Source organism: Staurois parvus, unplaced genomic scaffold, assembly GCF_062004578.1.
Source record: "Staurois parvus isolate SC_StPar_1 unplaced genomic scaffold, SC_StPar_1.0 ptg000856l, whole genome shotgun sequence".
Classification (NCBI taxonomy): domain Eukaryota; kingdom Metazoa; phylum Chordata; class Amphibia; order Anura; family Ranidae; genus Staurois; species Staurois parvus.
In genome coordinates, this window is record NW_028318652.1 from 78,903 (window position 1) to 102,140 (window position 23,238).

A 23,238-nucleotide genomic window follows, 5' to 3' on the forward strand; every position below is an offset into this window, starting at 1 on the left:
TGGTGTCAGTGGGAGGAATAGTGCCCCATCGTTGGTGTCAGTGGGAGGAATAGTGCCCCATCGTTGGTGTCAGTGGGAGGAATAGTGCCCCATCGTTGGTGTCAGTGGGAGGAATAGTGCCCCATCGTTGGTGTCAGTGGGAGGAATAGTGCCCCATCGTTGGTATCAGTGGGAGGAATAGTGCCCCATCGTTGGTGTCAGTGGAGGAATAGTGCCCCATCATTGGTATCAGTGGGAGGAATAATGCCCCATCGTTGGTGTCAGTGGGAGGAATAGTGTCCCATCATTGGTATCAGTGGGAGGAATAATGCCCCATCGTTGGTGTCAGTGGGACGAATAGTGCATATCGTTGGTGTCAGTGGGAGGAATAGTGCCTCATCATTGGTGTCAGTGGGAGGAATAGTGTCCCATCATTGGTATCAGTGGGAGGAATAGTGTCCCATCATTGGTGTCAGTGGGAGGAATAGTGCCCCATCATTGGTGTCAGTGGGAGGAATAGTGCCCCATCATTGGTGTCAGTGGGAGGAATAGTGCCTCATCATTGGTATCAGTGGGAGGAATAGTGCCCCATCATTGGTGTCAGTGGGAGGAATAGTGCATATCGTTGGTGTCAGTGGGAGGAATAGTGCCCCATCATTGGTGTCAGTGGGAGGAATAGTGCCTCATCATTGGTGTCAGTGGGAGGAATAGTGCCCCATCGTTGGTGTCAGTGGGAGGAATAGTGCCCCATCGTTGGTGTCAGTGGGAGGAATAGTGCCCCATCATTGGTGTCAGTGGGAGGAATAGTGCCCCATCATTGGTGTCAGTGGGAGGAATAGTGCCCCATCATTGGTGTCAGTGGGAGGAATAGTGTCCCATCATTGGTGTCAGTGGGAGGAATAGTGCCCCATCATTGGTATCAGTGGGAGGAATAGTGCCCCATCATTGGTGTCAGTGGGAGGAATAGTGCCCCAAGGGTTGGATGCAGGCTAGAAAAGGGCCACATGTGGCCCTTTGGGCACCGTTTGGAGACCCCTGTCTGGTGCATGTTTCGGAGATATTCACGCACTGACAGGTACGCCTCATTATAAGCTATCCTGTATTACAAGTTACAAAGCGATCTGCAGACAGGAGGGGAGGACAGAGGAAGATACCAAAATCACATTAGTAAACAAGTCGTAGTGGCCATAAAGCGCCACTAGAGGTCAGCATACCACAGAAAAATGATGACCTAATAGAGTTCAGTGCAGAATATAAAAAATACATAGAAGTGTGATGGAGCAATCCCTGTTTTTAGTAGCGCAGCGCAGTGCATGCTGGGAGTGTTGTGGTGCGTCATGCGTTGCGCTCTGTGGTACACAGGGCACCGGGCTGCCATTCCCAACAGGTGCTGCAATGCACATAAAATCGCATGTTTAGGCACCTGTCGCCACAATGCGCACGTGTGAACGGGCCCCGATGAAAGCTGCAGATTGTAAAAGATTGAACGCAGTTTTTGCAACGAAATCGACATGAGTGCAGTGAGGTTCCGTCCACTTTGGCTCCATTCACACTCGTGCGACTTCAAAATTGTGCGACTTTGGATGAGAGCGACTTTACAGTGCGACTTTACAGTGCGACTTTGGATGAGAGCGACTTTACAGTGCGACTTTACAGAGCGACTTTACAGTGCGACTTTGGGTGAGAGTGACTTCACCTTTCACCACGGATGACTGTCTGTGCTCTAGAAAGTCGTATGTACATCATTGAGGTGCGACTTTCATGCGACTTTGGAGGGTTTACATTGAAGTCTGTGGCCCTCAAGTCGCATGAAAGCCGGACCAAAGTAGCGCAGGAACTGCTTTCAAGTCGCACGGATATGAATGGAACTCGTTGGGAAACATTTGGGGGCGACATGTCATGGGACTTTGGACCCCGAAGTATGAATGGGCTCCCCGTTCTCACCGATGCGACTTCCAGCGTTTTTAGTGGAATGTCATTCCAACTTTAGTCCCTGGTCACACCGCTGCGACTTCAGGTACAACATGCGATTTACACATCTCACCTGAAGTCGTATCTATTGTATCTCTATGGCAGTCAATCGATGTCTCAGTCGGTGCGATTTGAAGTTTTGCGATTTCAGAAATGATTCCTGCGCTTCTTCCTGATTATATTGCGACTTTCATTGACTTCTGTTACATAAAGCCGCAGTGAAATCGGAGGAACAAATCGCAGCGATCTGCAGCCTTGAAGTCGCTCTGTGTCAAGGGAAGTGCTGCAATTTCAATCGGACGCAGATGTCCATGGAAGTCGCTCTGAAGTCGCTCATGCGCTATTGTAGAAGTCGGTGCGGCCAAGTCGTATCCGCGCCAATATGACCGCTGTAATTGCAGCCAATAGGATGCGACTTGCCATGCGATCTGTAAGTCGCAGCCGGTGTGATCGCTGTAACTGCGGCCAATAGGATGTGATTTGCCATGCGATCTGTAAGTCGCAGCCGGTGTGAGTGCTGTAACTGCGGCCAATAGGATGTGATTTGCCATGCGATCTGTAAGTCGCAGGTGGTGTGATCGCTGTAACTGGCCAATAGGATGCGACTTGCCATGCGATCTGTAAGTCGCAGGCGGTGTGATCGCTGTAACTGGCCAATAGGATGTGACTTGCCATGCGATCCGTAAGTCGCAGCCGGTGTGATCGCTGTAACTGGCCAATAGGATGCGACTTGCCATGCGATCTGTAAGTCGCAGCCGGTGTGATCGCTGTAACTGCGGCCAATAGGATGTGATTTGCCATGCGATCTGTAAGTCGCAGCCGGTGTGAGTGCTGTAACTGCGGCCAATAGGATGTGATTTGCCATGCGATCTGTAAGTCGCAGGTGGTGTGATCGCTGTAACTGGCCAATAGGATGCGACTTGCCATGCGATCTGTAAGTCGCAGGCGGTGTGATCGCTGTAACTGGCCAATAGGATGCGACTTGCCATGCGATCTGTAAGTCGCAGCCGGTGTGATCGCTGTAACTGGCCAATAGGATGCGACTTGCCATGCGATCTGTAAGTCGCAGCCGGTGTGATCGCTGCAACTGGCCAATAGGATGTGACTTGCCATGCGATCTGTAAGTCGCAGCCGGTGTGATCGCTGTAACTGGCCAATAGGATGCGACTTGCCATGCGATCTGTAAGTCGCAGCCGGTGTGATCGCTGCAACTGGCCAATAGGATGTGACTTGCCATGCGATCCGTAAGTCGCAGGCGGTGTGATCGCTGTAACTGGCCAATAGGATGCGACTTGCCATGCGATCTGTAAGTCGCAGGCGGTGTGATCGCTGTAACTGGCCAATAGGATGTGACTTGCCATGCGATCTGTAAGTCGCAGCCGGTGTGATCGCTGTAACTGGCCAATAGGATGCGACTTGCCATGCGATCTGTAAGTCGCAGCCGGTGTGATCGCTGCAACTGGCCAATAGGATGTGACTTGCCATGCGATCCGTAAGTCGCAGGCGGTGTGATCGCTGTAACTGGCCAATAGGATGCGACTTGCCATGCGATCCGTAAGTCGCAGGCGGTGTGATCGCTGTAACTGGCCAATAGGATGTGACTTGCCATGCGATCCGTAAGTCGCAGGCGGTGTGATCGCGCTCCTAATGCGTCTTTTGTTCCCTCTCTCAGGTGCTGGGGCTGCTGGTCTGGGCGCTGGTGGCGGACAGTCATTATTGGGTGGCCCCGGCGTACGGCTGGGTGATGTTTGTGGCCCTCCTATGCTGGCTGGTGACCCTCATCTTCTTCATCCTCCTCCTCCTCCACCTGCACAGCAGAATCCCCGCCATTCCGTGGTCGATGGTGGTAAGTGCGCAATTCCTGAACACTGACATTTAATCTGCATGTTCTGCATTCCATGCCCCTCCCCCGGCCCCTCCCACTGCCCCTCCCCCAGCAGCATTTTTATGACAGATCTTATTTTAGACTCCATGATGTCATCACTGGGTCCCTGCGATTCTCTGCGCAATGCAGGTAGTTGGTGCCCAGAGGGGAGGGTGGGAGGGAAAGGGGTGCTATTTATAAAACATTCATTGGACGAACGTCACTCCCATTCACGCAGTCGCTGCGCATTGTTCACCATCATTTCTGTACGGGTCACACCTACGCAGCGTGCGTTTGATCCGTTTCTAATTTGCATTTTTGCTCTTTTTGATGCGTTTTGCATTTTTTTACATTTTATTTGTCATGTTGCTAGGCAGATTTAAAACGCATAAAAAAACGCAGCAAAAATGCATTTCCATTGAAGTCTATACAACCAAAACAAAAGAAGATAAAATGGTCTCCTGCGCCACCCCATATAATGATACCATTCAGCAGCCGCCACTAAAGGTGCCGCAATCACAACACCAACAGCAGTCAGGGAAATAAAAGTATAAAGCAGTGCAAAGCAAAGTGAAATATCTGATATCAGATTGCAAGTATATATGTTACGGTGACCCACTCAGCTGCACCACTTATTGTATATAATGGGCTGGTGGTGACATCATCTCACACAACGTATTCACTCCCTATATACTCCCCACAGACACTCCCTATATACTCCCCACAGACACTCCCTATATACTCCCTACAGACACTCCCTATATACTCCCCACAGACACTCCCTATATACTCCCCACAGACACTCCCTATATACTCCCTACAGACACTCCCTATATACTCCCTACAGATACTCCCTATATACTCCCTACAGACACTCCCTATATACTCCCTACAGACACTCCCTATATACTCCCTACAGACACTCCCTATATACTCCCCACAGATACTCCCTATATACTCCCTACAGACACTCCCTATATACTCCCTACAGACACTCCCTATATACTCCCTACAGACACTCCCTATATACTCCCTACAGATACTCCCTATATACTCCCCACAGACACTCCCTATATACTCCCCACAGACACTCCCTATATACTCCCTACAGATACTCCCTATATACTCCCTACAGACACTCCCTATATACTCCCTACAGACACTCCCTATATACTCCCTACAGACACTCCCTATATACTCCCTACAGACACTCCCTATATACTCCCCACAGACACTCCCTATATACTCCCTACAGACACTCCCTATATACTCCCTACAGACACTCCCTATATACTCCCTACAGACACTCCCTATATACTCCCCACAGACACTCCCTATATATTCCCTATATACTCCCTACAGACACTCCCTATATACTCCCCACAGACACTCCCTATATACTCCCCACAGACACTCCCTATATACTCCCCACAGACACTCCCTATATACTCCCCACAGACACTCCCTATATATTCCCTATATACTCCCTACAGACACTCCCTATATACTCCCTACAGACACTCCCTATATATTCCCTACAGACACTCCCTATATACTCCCTACAGACACTCCCTATATACTCCCTACAGACACTCCCTATATACTCCCTACAGACACTCCCTATATCAGTGATGGCGAACCTTTGTGAGCCCCGAGTGCCCAAACTGCAACCCAAAACCAACTTATTTCTTTCAAAGTGCCAACACTGCAATGAAACCTGAATATCGAGCTTTTGGTTTAGAAAAAACAACTCGTACAGAAGTGCAAACTAATTAACAGTACAGGAGATGACCAGAGACTGCAGACACAGTACAGGAGATGACCAGAGACTGCAGACATAGTACAGGAAATGACCAGAGACTGCAGACAGTACAGGAGATGACCAGAGACTGCGGACACAGTACAGGGATGACCAGAGACTGCGGACACAGTACAGGGATGACCAGAGACTGCGGACACAGTACAGGGATGACCAGAGACTGCGGACATAGTACAGGGATGACCAGAGACTGCAGACATAGTACAGGAGATGACCAGAGACTGCAGACATAGTACAGGAGATGACCAGAGACTGCAGACATAGTACAGGAAATGACCAGAGACTGCAGACAGTACAGGAGATGACCAGAGACTGCGGACACAGTACAGGGATGACCAGAGACTGCGGACACAGTACAGGGATGACCAGAGACTGCGGACACAGTACAGGGATGACCAGAGACTGCGGACATAGTACAGGGATGACCAGAGACTGCGGACACAGTACAGGAGATGACCAGAGACTGCGGACATAGTACAGGGATGACCAGAGACTGCGGACACAGTACAGGGATGACCAGAGACTGCGGACACAGTACAGGAGATGACCAGGGACTGCGGACACAGTACAGGGATGACCAGAGACTGCGGACATAGTACAGGGATGACCAGAGACTGCGGACACAGTACAGGAGATGACCAGAGACTGCGGACATAGTACAGGAGATGACCAGAGACTGCAGACACAGTACAGGAGATGACCAGAGACTGCAGACATAGTACAGGGATGACCAGAGACTGCAGACATAGTACAGGGATGACCAGAGACTGCAGACATAGTACAGGAGATGACCAGAGACTGCAGACATAGTACAGGGATGACCAGAGACTGCAGACATAGTACAGGAGATGACCAGAGACTGCAGACATAGTACAGGAGATGACCAGAGACTGCAGACATAGTACAGGAAATGACCAGAGACTGCAGACAGTACAGGAGATGACCAGAGACTGCGGACACAGTACAGGGATGACCAGAGACTGCGGACACAGTACAGGGATGACCAGAGACTGCGGACACAGTACAGGGATGACCAGAGACTGCGGACATAGTACAGGGATGACCAGAGACTGCGGACACAGTACAGGAGATGACCAGAGACTGCGGACATAGTACAGGGATGACCAGAGACTGCGGACACAGTACAGGGATGACCAGAGACTGCGGACACAGTACAGGAGATGACCAGGGACTGCGGACACAGTACAGGGATGACCAGAGACTGCGGACACAGTACAGGAGATGACCAGAGACTGCGGACATAGTACAGGAGATGACCAGAGACTGCAGACACAGTACAGGAGATGACCAGAGACTGCAGACATAGTACAGGGATGACCAGAGACTGCAGACATAGTACAGGGATGACCAGAGACTGCAGACATAGTACAGGAGATGACCAGAGACTGCAGACATAGTACAGGGATGACCAGAGACTGCAGACATAGTACAGGAGATGACCAGAGACTGCAGACATAGTACAGGAGATGACCAGAGACTGCAGACATAGTACAGGAAATGACCAGAGACTGCAGACAGTACAGGAGATGACCAGAGACTGCGGACACAGTACAGGGATGACCAGAGACTGCGGACACAGTACAGGGATGACCAGAGACTGCGGACACAGTACAGGGATGACCAGAGACTGCGGACATAGTACAGGGATGACCAGAGACTGCGGACACAGTACAGGAGATGACCAGAGACTGCGGACATAGTACAGGGATGACCAGAGACTGCGGACACAGTACAGGGATGACCAGAGACTGCGGACACAGTACAGGAGATGACCAGGGACTGCGGACACAGTACAGGGATGACCAGAGACTGCGGACACAGTACAGGAGATGACCAGAGACTGCGGACATAGTACAGGAGATGACCAGAGACTGCGGACACAGTACAGGGATGACCAGAGACTGCGGACACAGTACAGGAGATGACCAGAGACTGCGGACACAGTACAGGAGACGACCAGGGACTGTGGACACAGTACAGGAGACGGTCAGAGACTGCGGACACAGTACAGGAGATGACCAGAGACTGCGGACACAGTACAGGGATGACCAGAGACTGCGGACACAGTACAGGGATGACCAGAGACTGCGGACAGTACAGGAGATGACCAGAGACTGCGGACACAGTACAGGAGATGACCAGAGACTGCGGACACAGTACAGGGATGACCAGAGACTGCGGACACAGTACAGGGATGACCAGAGACTGCGGACAGTACAGGAGATGACCAGAGACTGCGGACACAGTACAGGAGACGACCAGAGACTGCGGACACAGTACAGGAGACGACCAGAGACTGCAGACACAGTACAGGAGACGGTCAGAGACTGCGGACACAGTACAGGAGATGACCAGAGACTGCGGACACAGTACAGGAGATGACCAGAGACTGCGGACACAGTACAGGAGATGACCAGAGACTGCGGACACAGTACAGGAGATGACCAGAGACTGCGGACACAGTACAGGAGATGACCAGAGACTGCGGACACAGTACAGGAGATGACCAGAGACTGCGGACAGTACAGAAGATGACCAGAGACTGCGGACACAGTACAGGAGATGACCAGAGACTGCGGACACAGTACAGGGATGACCAGAGACTGCGGACACAGTACAGGAGATGACCAGAGACTGCAGACAGTACAGGAGATGACCAGAGACTGCGGACACAGTACAGGGATGACCAGAGACTGCGGACACAGTACAGGGATGACCAGAGACTGCGGACACAGTACAGGAGATGACCAGAGACTGCAGACACAGTACAGGAGATGGTCAGAGACTGCGGACACAGTACAGGAGATGACCAGAGACTGCGGACACAGTACAGGAGATGACCAGAGACTGCAGACATAGTACAGGAAATGACCAGAGACTGCAGACAGTACAGGAGATGACCAGAGACTGCGGACATAGTACAGGGATGACCAGAGACTGCGGACAGTACAGGGATGACCAGAGACTGCGGACAGTACAGGGATGACCAGAGACTGCGGACAGTACAGGGATGACCAGAGACTGCAGACATAGTACAGGGATGACCAGAGACTGTGGACAGTACAGGGATGACCAGAGACTGCAGACATAGTACAGGGATGACCAGAGACTGTGGACAGTACAGGAGATGACCAGAGACTGCGGACACAGTACAGGAGATGACCAGAGACTGCGGACACAGTACAGGGATGACCAGAGACTGCGGACACAGTACAGGGATGACCAGAGACTGCGGACAGTACAGGAGATGACCAGAGACTGCGGACACAGTACAGGAGATGACCAGAGACTGCGGACAGTACAGGGATGACCAGAGACTGCGGACACAGTACAGGAGATGACCAGAGACTGCGGACATAGTACAGGAGATGACCAGAGACTGCGGACAGTACAGGGATGACCAGAGACTGCAGACATAGTACAGGGATGACCAGAGACTGTGGACAGTACAGGGATGACCAGAGACTGCGGACAGTACAGGGATGACCAGAGACTGCGGACAGTACAGGGATGACCAGAGACTGCAGACATAGTACAGGAGATGACCAGAGACTGCAGACATAGTACAGGGATGACCAGAGACTGCGGACAGTACAGGGATGACCAGAGACTGCGGACAGTACAGGGATGACCAGAGACTGCAGACATAGTACAGGGATGACCAGAGACTGCGGACAGTACAGGGATGACCAGAGACTGCGGACACAGTACAGGGATGACCAGAGACTGTGGACAGTACAGGGATGACCAGAGACTGCGGACACAGTACAGGGATGACCAGAGACTGCGGACACAGTACAGGAGATGACCAGAGACTGCGGACACAGTACAGGGATGACCAGAGACTGCGGACACAGTACAGGAGATGACCAGAGACTGCGGACACAGTACAGGGATGACCAGAGACTGCGGACAGTACAGAAGATGACCAGAGACTGCGGACACAGTACAGAAGATGACCAGAGACTGCAGACACAGTACAGGAGATGACCAGAGACTGCAGACGCAGTACAGGAGATGACCAGAGACTGCAGACACAGTACAGGAGATGACCAGAGACTGCAGACACAGTACAGGAGATGACCAGAGACTGCGGACAGTACAGAAGATGACCAGAGACTGCGGACACAGTACAGGAGATGACCAGAGACTGCGGACACAGTACAGAAGATGACCAGAGACTGCGGACAGTACAGGAGATGACCAGAGACTGCAGACACAGTACAGGAGATGACCAGAGACTGCGGACACAGTACAGGAGATGACCAGAGACTGCGGACACAGTACAGAAGATGACCAGAGACTGCGGACACAGTACAGGGGATGACCAGAGACTGCGGACACAGTACAGGGGATGACCAGAGACTGCGGACACAGTACAGGAGATGACCAGAGACTGCAGACACAGTACAGGGGATGACCAGAGACTGCAGACATAGTACAGGAGATGGTCAGAGACTGCGGACACAGTACAGGAGATGACCAGAGACTGCGGACACAGTACAGGGATGACCAGAGACTGCGGACAGTACAGGAGATGACCAGAGACTGCGGACACAGTACAGGGATGACCAGAGACTGCGGACAGTACAGGAGATGACCAGAGACTGCGGACACAGTACAGGAGATGACCAGAGACTGCGGACACAGTACAGGAGATGACCAGAGACTGCGGACACAGTACAGGGATGACCAGAGACTGCGGACAGTACAGGAGATGACCAGAGACTGCGGACACAGTACAGGAGATGACCAGAGACTGCGGACAGTACAGGGATGACCAGAGACTGCGGACACAGTACAGGGATGACCAGAGACTGCGGACACAGTACAGGAGATGACCAGAGACTGCAGACAGTACAGGGATGACCAGAGACTGCGGACATAGTACAGGAGATGACCAGAGACTGCAGACATAGTACAGGGATGACCAGAGACTGCGGACAGTACAGGGATGACCAGAGACTGCAGACATAGTACAGGGATGACCAGAGACTGCGGACACAGTACAGGAGATGACCAGAGACTGCGGACAGTACAGGAGATGACCAGAGACTGCGGACAGTACAGGGATGACCAGAGACTGCGGACACAGTACAGGAGATGACCAGAGACTGCGGACAGTACAGGGATGACCAGAGACTGCAGACACAGTACAGGGATGACCAGAGACTGCGGACACAGTACAGGAGATGACCAGAGACTGCGGACACAGTACAGGGATGACCAGAGACTGCGGACACAGTACAGGGATGACCAGAGACTGCGGACACAGTACAGGAGATGACCAGAGACTGCATACAGTACAGGGATGACCAGAGACTGCGGACACAGTACAGGGATGACCAGAGACTGCGGACACAGTACAGGAGATGACCAGAGACTGCGGACATAGTACAGGAGATGACCGGAGACTGCGGACAGTACAGGAGATGACCAGAGACTGCGGACAGTACAGAGATGACCAGAGACTGCGAACAGTACAGGAGATGACCAGAGACTGCGGACACAGTACAGGAGATGACCAGAGACTGCGGACACAGTACAGGAGATGACCAGAGACTGCGGACACAGTACAGGAGATGACCAGAGACTGCAGACAGTACAGGGATGACCAGTGACTGCGGACAGTACAGGAGATGACCAGAGACTGCGGACACAGTACAGGAGATGACCAGAGACTGCAGACAGTACAGGGATGACCAGTGACTGCGGACAGTACAGGGATGACCAGAGACTGCGGAAAGTACAGGAGATGACCAGAGACTGCGGACATAGTACAGGGATGACCAGAGACTGCGGACACAGTACAGGAGATGACCAGAGACTGCGGACACAGTAAAGGGATGACCAGAGACTGCGGACAGTACAGGGATGACCAGAGACTGCGGACAGTACAGGAGATGACCAGAGACTGCGGACACAGTACAGGGATGACCAGAGACTGCGGACACAGTACAGGGATGACCAGAGACTGCGGACACAGTACAGGAGATGACCAGAGACTGCGGACACAGTACAGGGATGACCAGAGACTGCGGACAGTACAGGGATGACCAGAGACTGCGGACATAGTACAGGAGATGACCAGAGACTGCGGACATAGTACAGGGGATGACCAGAGACTGCGGACACAGTACAGGGGATGACCAGAGACTGCGGACATAGTACAGGAGATGACCAGAGACTGCGGACACAGTACAGGGATGACCAGAGACTGTGGACAGTACAGGGATGACCAGAGACTGCGGACAGTACAGGGATGACCAGAGACTGCGGACAGTACAGGGATGACCAGAGACTGCAGACATAGTACAGGGATGACCAGAGACTGCGGACAGTACAGGGATGACCAGAGACTGCGGACAGTACAGGGATGACCAGAGACTGCGGACACAGTACAGGGATGACCAGAGACTGCGGACAGTACAGGGATGACCAGAGACTGCAGACATAGTACAGGGATGACCAGAGACTGCGGACAGTACAGGGATGACCAGAGACTGCGGACACAGTACAGGGATGACCAGAGACTGTGGACAGTACAGGGATGACCAGAGACTGCGGACAGTACAGGGATGACCAGAGACTGCGGACAGTACAGGGATGACCAGAGACTGCAGACATAGTACAGGAGATGACCAGAGACTGCAGACATAGTACAGGGATGACCAGAGACTGCGGACAGTACAGGGATGACCAGAGACTGCGGACAGTACAGGGATGACCAGAGACTGCAGACATAGTACAGGGATGACCAGAGACTGCGGACACAGTACAGGGATGACCAGAGACTGTGGACAGTACAGGGATGACCAGAGACTGCGGACACAGTACAGGGATGACCAGAGACTGCGGACACAGTACAGGAGATGACCAGAGACTGCGGACACTGTACAGGGATGACCAGAGACTGCGGACACAGTACAGGAGATGACCAGAGACTGCGGACACAGTACAGGGATGACCAGAGACTGCGGACAGTACAGAAGATGACCAGAGACTGCGGACACAGTACAGAAGATGACCAGAGACTGCAGACACAGTACAGGAGATGACCAGAGACTGCAGACACAGTACAGGAGATGACCAGAGACTGCAGACACAGTACAGGAGATGACCAGAGACTGCAGACACAGTACAGGAGATGACCAGAGACTGCGGACAGTACAGAAGATGACCAGAGACTGCGGACAGTACAGAAGATGACCAGAGACTGCGGACAGTACAGGAGATGACCAGAGACTGCGGACAGTACAGAGATGACCAGAGACTGCGAACAGTACAGGAGATGATCAGAGACTGCGGACACAGTACAGGAGATGACCAGAGACTGCGGACACAGTACAGGAGATGACCAGAGACTGCGGACACAGTACAGGAGATGACCAGAGACTGCAGACAGTACAGGGATGACCAGTGACTGCGGACAGTACAGGAGATGACCAGAGACTGCGGACACAGTACAGGAGATGACCAGAGACTGCGGACACAGTACAGGAGATGACCAGAGACTGCAGACAGTACAGGGATGACCAGTGACTGCGGACAGTACAGGGATGACCAGAGACTGCGGAAAGTACAGGAGATGACCAGAGACTGCGGACATAGTACAGGGATGACCAGAGACTGCGGACACAGTACAGGAGATGACCAGAGACTGCGGACACAGTACAGAGATGACCAGAGACTGCGGACAGTACAGGGATGACCAGAGACTGCGGACATAGTACAGGAGATGACCAGAGACTGCGGACACAGTACAGGGATGACCAGAGACTGCGGACACAGTACAGGGATGACCAGAGACTGCGGACACAGTACAGGAGATGACCAGAGACTGCGGACACAGTACAGGGATGACCAGAGACTGCGGACAGTACAGGGATGACCAGAGACTGCGGACATAGTACAGGAGATGACCAGAGACTGCGGACACAGTACAGGGGATGACCAGAGACTGCGGACACAGTACAGGGGATGACCAGAGACTGCGGACATAGTACAGGAGATGACCAGAGACTGCGGACACAGTACAGGGGATGACCAGAGACTGCGGACAGTACAGGAGATGACCAGAGACTGCGGACATAGTACAGGAGATGACCAGAGACTGCGGACAGAGTACAGGAGATGACCAGAGACTGCGGACAGTACAGGAGATGACCAGAGACTGCGGACAGTACAGGAGATGACCAGAGACTGCGGACAGTACAGGAGATGACCAGAGACTGCGGACACAGTACAGGAGATGACCAGAGACTGCGGACACAGTACAGGAGATGACCAGAGACTGCGGACACAGTACAGGAGATGACCAGAGACTGCAGACAGTACAGGGATGACCAGTGACTGCGGACAGTACAGGAGATGACCAGAGACTGCGGACACAGTACAGGAGATGACCAGAGACTGCAGACAGTACAGGGATGACCAGTGACTGCGGACAGTACAGGGATGACCAGAGACTGCGGAAAGTACAGGAGATGACCAGAGACTGCGGACATAGTACAGGGATGACCAGAGACTGCGGACACAGTACAGGAGATGACCAGAGACTGCGGACACAGTACAGGGATGACCAGAGACTGCGGACAGTACAGGGATGACCAGAGACTGCGGACATAGTACAGGAGATGACCAGAGACTGCGGACACAGTACAGGGATGACCAGAGACTGCGGACACAGTACAGGGATGACCAGAGACTGCGGACACAGTACAGGAGATGACCAGAGACTGCGGACACAGTACAGGGATGACCAGAGACTGCGGACAGTACAGGGATGACCAGAGACTGCGGACATAGTACAGGAGATGACCAGAGACTGCGGACATAGTACAGGAGATGACCAGAGACTGCAGACATAGTACAGGAGATGACCAGAGACTGCGGACATAGTACAGGAGATGACCAGAGACTGCGGACACAGTACAGGAGATGACCAGAGACTGCAGACACAGTACAGGAGATGACCAGAGACTGCGGACAGTACAGGAGATGACCAGAGACTGCGGACAGTACAGGAGATGACCAGAGACTGCGGACAGTACAGGAGATGACCAGAGACTGGGGACAGTACAGAGATGACTGCTGACCTTTGGGGAGGGGGGGGGGGTACCCGCTCTTACTTCCGCAGAGTTTTTTTTTAATCTTACCTGTTCCTCTATTCAGCGGCGCGCTGTCTTCCCGGTTTCTGTAGTGTGGGCGCTCGTCGGACAGCCGGATGCCCAGTGCGCATGCGCGAGAAGCGCTGCGCTTTGTGATTGGTCCGGCGGCTTCTGGGATCTGTCATGTGTCCCAGGTACCGCCTTACCATTCACAAAGAGCACTGCTTCTTGCGCATGCGCACTTGGGACCCGGCTGCCACGCACACTACAGCCGGGAAGACAGCGCGCCGCTGGATTCTCTTGGCGTGCCCACAGATAAGGCTCGGCGTGCCACGGGTTCACCATCACTGCCCTATAGTGACTACAAACATAATGCAGTGAATGGTGTCCATGTGCATAAGATATCATGCGGGTGTGAACTGTAGGTGCCAATCCTCAAATAGGTGAAGTGCCCCCTCACCTTCCTGCCCAGGCCCCTAGGGACCAATGAGCCTTTTGGTATATGGTGGGTCTTGGATAGATCCTTCAGATGGTGGGTCCCTCGGGAAGTAATGGTGGGACTCTCCTCCTCTTATCTCCTATATCAGAGCGTTGATGGTATCGAAGGTACCCCTCCCACACGGTCATCAATCAGGAAAAAGAACTTGCATAGTGTAAAATCGCTTTATTGAATGAGTACTAAAACCAAAGATCTTCTCTCACATTTATTCATAAAAAAACGAGCCTTCACACCACTCAAAGGGTGTACTGCATTCAGGAACTGGGAGCACCAAGATGGCGCCCGCGCCGGATATGACCTCAGAACGTTCGTGTAAGCTCCTCCCACTGGCGTATCTACGCGTTACGTCACTTCAAACACGTGACTTCATCAGGATTTACGCCTATCCTGGGTGCAGCACTATTTATCTAATGTGTTAGCCAATCAATAATTCCGATGGGCGGAACTCGGCCGCCATTGTATGGGAGCTCACCAGGCACCCTCAGCCATCGTAATATTACGGCTGCAAGAACGAGGACATTGAATATAAGCGGATACTAGCGATCACGCTTAGGTATATATATATAAATCCTCATAACTGAGTGTATATTTATAAAAATAATGGCTAATATGGACCTTGTGTGAGACTAGAAGCCTGCATGTAATAAAATATAATAATAAAAATTAAATAAAAATAATATAAATCAGCATCATCAGCTGATTAGGTCTGTAATATCAAAAAGCCCACCACAGTCACTTATATAGAACTATAGTGGAAATATACAGTTGCAAGAAAAAGTATGTGAACCCCTTGGGATTACATGGAGTTTTGCATGAATTGGGCATAAAATGTGGTCTGAACGTCATCTAAGTCACAACAATAGAAGAACACAGTCTGCTGAACATAATACTACACAAACATTAGATGTTGCCATGGTTTAATTGCACATAACATGTAAACATTCACAGTGCAGGGAGGAAAAAGTATGTGAACCTTTGGACTTAATAACTGGTTGACCCTCCTTTGGCAGCAATAACCTCAACCAAACGTTTCCTGTAGTTGCAGATCAGACCTGCACAACGATCTGGAGTCATTTTGGACCACTCCTCTTCACAAAACTGTTTCAGTGTAGCAATATTCTTGGGATGTCTGGTGTGAATCGCTCTCTTAAGGTCATGCCACAGCATTTCAGTCGGGTTGAGGTCAGGACTCTGACTGGGCCACTCCAGAAGGCGTATTCTGTGCTGTTGCAGCCATTGTTTTGTTGAATGACTTGTATGCTTTGGGTCATTGTCCTGTTGCATCACCCATCCTCTGCGGAGCTTCAGTTGGCGGACAGATGGTCGTACGTTTTCCTGCAAAATGTCTTGATAAACTCTGGAATTCATTTTCCCATCAATGACAACAATCCGTCCAGGCCCTGAGGCAGCAAAGCAGCCCCAAACCATGATGCTCCCTCCGCCATGTTTCACAGTGGGGATGAGGTTTTGATGTTGGTGTGCTGTGCCTTTTTTTCTCCACACATAGTGTTGTGTGTTCTTCCCAAACAACTCAATCTTGGTTTCATCTGTCCACAGTATATTCTGCCAGTAGTGCTGTGGAACATCCAGGTGCTCTTTTACAAACTTCAAACGTGCTGCAATCTTCTTTTTGGACAGCAATGGCTTCCTCCGTGGTGTCCTCCCATGTACTCCATTCTTGTTTAATGTTTTCCTGATTGTAGATGTGTCAACAAAAATGTTAGCATGTGCCAGAGATTTCTGTAGGTCTTTAGCGGACACTCTGGGATTCTTCTTTACCTCATGCAGCATTCTGCGCTGTGCTCTTGCAGTCATTTTTACAGGACGACCGCGCCTAGGGAGAGTAGCAACAGTGCTAAACTTTCTCCATTTGTAGACAGTCTGTCTTACCGTGGACACATGAACATCAAGGCTTTTGGAGATACTTTTGTAACCCTTTCCAGCTTCATGCAAGTCAACAATTCTTGATCGTAGATCTTCTGAGAGCTCTTTTCTGCGAGGCATGGTTCACATCAGACAGTGCTTCTTGAAACCAGTAAACCCAAAACAGGTGTCAGCAACACATCCAATATCATCACACTGATTGGAGTCAAGGTTGGCTCACTCCTGGCTCCAATTAGCTCTGGGAGAAGTCATTAAGCTAGGGCCTCACATACTTTTTCCTCCCTGCACTGTGAATGTTTACATGTTATGTGCAATTAAACCATGGCAACATCTAATGTTTGTGTAGTATTATGTTCAGCAGACTGTGTTCTTCTATTGTTGTGACTTAGATGACGTTCAGAGCACATTTTATGCCCAATTCATGCAAAACTCCACGTAATCCCAAGGGGTTCACATACTTTTTCTTGCAACTGTATATATATATAAGGTATAAGTCCCCTAATCAGGAGAGTAACCCACTATAATTATAAAACATGTACCTGCATAATTCTGTGAGTTATAAGAAGGACCCGAAAAAAACCTAAAGTACAGAACACCGTCATCATGGGATTTCTTATACAGTATCCTAAGGACGTAACCATCATATGAAGGGATCATATCACATACATGAAATTGGTGGCTAAGCTAAAACATTACATGAGTGAAATGTCATATTCATGTTAACACAAATAGGGGTTGAACTGATCATTGCTTAAAAATTGACATAAAATAGGGTGCGCAGCGCTATATAAATAAAACACACTGTCTAAAGTATGACAAAATATGACAGAAATGGACAAATCCCATAAACTGGATGTTAAACAGTCCAAGGTAATATAATATCAGTCCAGAAAAGTATATTCCAGTGATGGAGTATAAACGACTTCAATCCAAATGGGTATATTCCAGCATCCTAACATGAAGGTGTAGAAAAATTGCCCACTCACCGGAAGTGCAATTTAATGTGCACATAGAAATTCCATGAAGCCGGAGGTCCCATGAAGGTATAGCCAGATAATAAAGGTGCCCTCTGGTGGTGGATAGGGTGACGGCTGCCAGAGAAGTTGATCTGGACCACTTTCCCAAATTATCCTGCCTGGGTGGACTCCTAGAATGCTGGGCTGAGATGTGGAGGCTCAGTGCCAGGTAGTAGAGATGAGAACGCTCATAGCGTAGTATTATAAAAAGTATTTATTGAGTATATATCATTAACCCCTTCATGTCTGAGGGTAAAACAAATCTAAAAGCCTAAGCACAATTCTGCAACGTTGACGTGTTAGTAAAACCGTACATATCATCACAACTACTTTGTACATCCAGGTGGATTATACCGCGTTTTTTTTCAGGACAAATTGGGCTTTCATTTGGTGGTAAATGGTCATGGATAGCTCCTAATTTTTTTTTATTATTAAAGGAAAACTGGGCCAAAATAGTAAAAAAAATCATTTTTTTAAATTTAACTGTGTTTCTTGTTACGACCATAACCTACCACCAAAGAACAACTCAAAATACATTCTCCAGTTCTTGACGATCGCAGCGATACCATATATGTGTATGTTATTTGTTGTTCGTACCCGTAGTACAGTCCAGAAACAACAGTGCGCATTTTGTTTTTGTCTTTTTTTTTTTATATAAAACACACCGTCACTGACATTGACATTAACACTAACTGACACTGATACCAATTTTTTTAAAAAAAATCCTGACCTTTGACCCTGACCTTTGCCCTTGATCCTGACCTTTGACCCTGACCTTGACCCAAACACTAACCCTGGTACTGAACTAGATCAAACCTTGATCTAGGTATTTTTTTTTTTATTTTTTCTTTTATTTTTTAATATTTATTTATCTTTTTTTTTTTACAAACTTTTTTTTTCTCTCTCTGTGTCAGGAGTTCGAGAGATACAATGTATCTCTCTTCTCCATTCATAGAGAGAGAGAAAACAAGGGGGCCGGGCTGCACAGTGATTGATCACTGTGATAGCCAATCAGAGGCTATCACAGCGATCACGTGACCCGGAATCGGGAGTCCCGGGTCCCGATCGTTAGAACGGGACCCGGGGCTCTCAGTGACACCGCGGTCTTGGTGCTGGGAGCGCGCCGAGCGGCGCGCTCCCAGCACAAAGACAGGTACGCAAATATGCGGCCCCACGGAAAAAAGCCCAGGTCCGTGAGGCCGCATATTTGTGTTACGTCGGCGTCAAGGGGTTAAGATAAAACAGTAAATGTACAGTGTTGGAGTACCCATACAGGTATAGTGTAAATGAGCTCTTTAAATACACTGACCAGTGAATATAAATGATGGCCACCGGACCTCCTGATCCGGTGGCTTAACGTCAAGGCGTGCAGAGGCTCCTCCTAATGAAGCAATTTAAATCAAATTCTACGTTCAAACCCCTCGGGTATTGAGACCTCATCAGGAAGATCCATTTGGATTCTGCCTGGCTAATAACTCTGACCTTATTACTTCCTCTCCAGTGATTATTAACCCCTTCCAGACCGGACACTTTTACCCCCTTCCTGACCAGGGCAATTTTCAGCTTTCAGCGCTATCACACTTTGAATGACAATTGCGCGGTCATGCAACACTGTACCCAAATGAATTTTTTACCATTTTTTTGAGACGGATAAAGCTTTATTTTGGTGGTATTTATTCACCACTGGGATTTTTATTTTTTTTGCTATTTAAATGAAAAAATCCAAAAATTTTGAAAAAAAGTGTTTTTTTTTATAAAATTTTGCAAATAAATAATATTTCATCATAAATCTTTGCCAAAATGTATTCCGTTATCTTTTTAGTAAAAAAAAAAATCCAAATTAGTTTATAACCAAAAATTATAATTTTTAAACATTTTTTTTTTACATTTTTATTTTATTTTTTTATATTATTATTTTTTATTTTTTTTTACATACTGTCACCCTAGCAGTACAGTGTCACCATGGTGACACTGTACTACTTGCGGGGGGTGATGAAGATTTTTTTTTTTACACTGATTGCTTTTACACCCATATAGGATGTAAAAGCAATCATTTCTCTTTCTCTCTGTCTGCATTCTTGCACTCATTGAGAAGTACTGAGTGAGCTGTGATTGGTCACAGCTTGTCACATGGTACAAGGCTGTTGTGAATAGCCTTGTACCATGTGACCTCTCTGATCATTCACAGATTTCACACGTAGTAAGCAATGATGTCACAAGTGACATCTTGCTTACTACTTTGCATGTGATCACTGATTGGCCAATCAGTGATTACATGATCGGGACCTCGTACAGAGGTCCCGTCCGACGATCGGTGTTTCACTGTGTCCGGAGGACACAGCGGGCACCGGATCGCGGTGCTGCGCGCTCCGTGGGAGCGCGCACAAGCAGGGTGCGGGGAGGCCGTTTATAAACGGCCACCCGACCCTGCACTGCCACCGTCCGGCCGTTTATATGCAACGGCCGGTCGGGAAGTGGTTAAATTTCTCTATTCCCCAGAATTTCAATTTTGTGGGATCACTATTATGATGACTGGCGAAATGTTTGGAGACACTGTGTTTAGTGTGACCCTTTTTGATGTTCTGCACATGCTCCCTGATCCTTTTCCACATAGGCCTCTTTGTTCTGATATATTGAAGTCCACACTCACATTGGAGCCCATATACTACACCCGCCGTCTGGCAGGATATGAAATCTTTAATAGTATATGTTATTCCTGTTGTTGCCTGAAATTGTTTCCTTCTTACATTTAATCCCTTTGTCTCCTTACACGCATAACAGGTTTTGCAGGGGTAGAAACCTTTTAGGTCAATAATAGTGGTTCTCAGGTTAGTCCGGGTGGGTCAATCACATTCTTTACTAGACAAGTTCTAATATTTGGAGCCTTTCTATATATATTATTATTATTATTATTACATGGAGTTTATATAGCGCCAAAGGGTTTGCTCAGCGCTGTACAATAGAGGGGGGGGACAATACATGAAGCATTACAGCACCTACAAGCAGCACACGAGGGGTTAGAGGGTCCTACTCTTTCGAGCTTACAATCTAGGAGGGAGGGGGTAGTGGTACAGGAGGAAGTGGCTGTGGGGGATGGAGTGGTGGGAGGAATGAAGGAGAGCAGCAGTTAGGTGAGGGTGGGGTAGGCTTCCCTGAAGAGGTGGGTTTTCAGGGAGCACCTGAAGGTGAGGAGGGAAGGTGACAGTCTGATGGATTGGGGTAGTGAGTTCCAGAGGATGGGGGAGGACCTGGAGAAGTCTTGCAGTTGTGCGTGGGAGGAGGAGACCAGGGAGCAAGATAGAAGGAGGTCCTGTGAAGAGTGAAGGGTACGGGTAGGGTGGTACTTGGGAATCAGGTCGGTGAGGTAGTTAGGGGCAGTGTTGTGAATGGCTTTGTAGGTCAGAGTGAATAGTTTGAATTTGATGCGTTGGGCAATGGGGAGCCAGTGGAGGGAGAGGCAGAGGGGGGTGGCAGAGGTGGAGCGGCTGGTGAGGTGGATGAGTCTAGCCGCTGAGTTCAGGATGGTCTGAAGCGGGGAGAGCCTGCACTGGGGTAGGCCGGTGAGGAGGGAGTTGCAGTAGTCAAGGCGTGAGATAATCAGGGAGTGTACGAGTAGTTTAGCGGTGTCTGGGGTAAGGAAGGAGCGTATTTTGGCGATGTTCCGGAGGTGGAGTCTGCATGTATTTGTGAGTGATTTGACATGAGGTTGGAAGGAAAGGTTAGAGTCCAGAATGACTCCAAGGACCTTGGCTTGCGGGGCGGGATTGATGGTGGTGTTGTTAGTAGTGATGGATAGGATGGGGGGGGGGGGGGCGCGGGCTGGGGGGAAGACGAGAAGCTCGGTTTTGGAGAGGTTGAGCCAAAATTTATGATATATAAATTTTGGTTTGGCAGGTATAACCTTCATCAGAGCTGGATCAGATTGCAAAATCGGCCAGTATTTCACAAAAATCTTCTCAATCTTTTTATGGTGTATATTATAGTCCAGAACAATAGGTAGCAGATCATCAGCAGCGGTTCTTAACCTTGTTGGGGGTACTGAACCCCACCAGTTTCATATGCGCATTCACCGAACCCTTCTTAATTGGAAAAATAAAATATGATTTTTCAAATTCAAAACATAGGTATATATTTATACATAGGTGCACAAAATGAACAAAACCATTAAAACATGATTTTCACAGAAAAACAAAAACATAATAATGAATATTTACTGCACGAATCATATGAGTCGGGTGTGGGTCTTCACCTCCGCCGAACCCGCGAGACTGACTCACCGAACCCCTGGGGTTCCATCGAACCCAGGTTAAGAACCGCTGATCTAGATGTTCTGACATTTCACTCATGTAATGTTTTAGCTTAGCCACCAATTTCATGTATGTGATATGATCCCTTCATATGATGGTTACGTCCTTAGGATACTGTATAAGAAATCCCATGATGACGGTCTTCTGTACTTTAGGTTTTTTTCGGGTCCTTCTTATAACTCACAGAATTATGCAGGTACATGTTTTATAATTATAGTGGGTTACTCTCCTGATTAATGACTTATACCTTATATATATATTTCCACTATAGTTCTATATAAGTGACTGTGGTGGGCTTTTTGATATTACAGACCTAATCAGCTGATGATGCTGATTTATATTATTTTTATTTAATTTTTATTATTATATTTTATTACATGCAGGCTTCTAGTCTCACACAAGGTCCATATTAGCCATTATTTTTATAAATATACACCCAGTTATGAGGATTTATATATATATACCTAAGCGTGATCGCTAGTATCCGCTTATATTCAATGTCCTCGTTCTTGCAGCCGTAATATTACGATGGCTGAGGGTGCCTGGTGAGCTCCCATACAATGGCGGCCGAGTTCCGCCCATCGGAATTATTGATTGGCTAACACATTAGATAAATAGTGCTCCACCCAGGATAGGCGTAAATCCTGATGAAGTCACGTGTTTGAAGTGACGTAACGCGTAGATACGCCAGTGGGAGGAGCTTACACGAACGTTCTGACGTCATATCCGGCGCAGGCGCCATCTTGGTGCTCCCAGTTCCTGAATGCA

The 23,238-nt window shown here is 49.2% G+C and overlaps 1 protein-coding gene across 1 annotated transcript in view; it reads left to right on the forward strand.

Moving 5' to 3' along the window:
* Positions 1 to 23,238, forward strand: part of PLLP (plasmolipin) — a 47,560-nt gene that overhangs the window by 18,195 nt on the left and 6,127 nt on the right. The window contains exon 2 of the mRNA XM_089655610.1: positions 3,623 to 3,796. Coding sequence (XP_089511736.1) covers positions 3,623 to 3,796 — 174 coding nt within the window. The remainder of the gene's footprint in view (positions 1 to 3,622; positions 3,797 to 23,238) is intronic.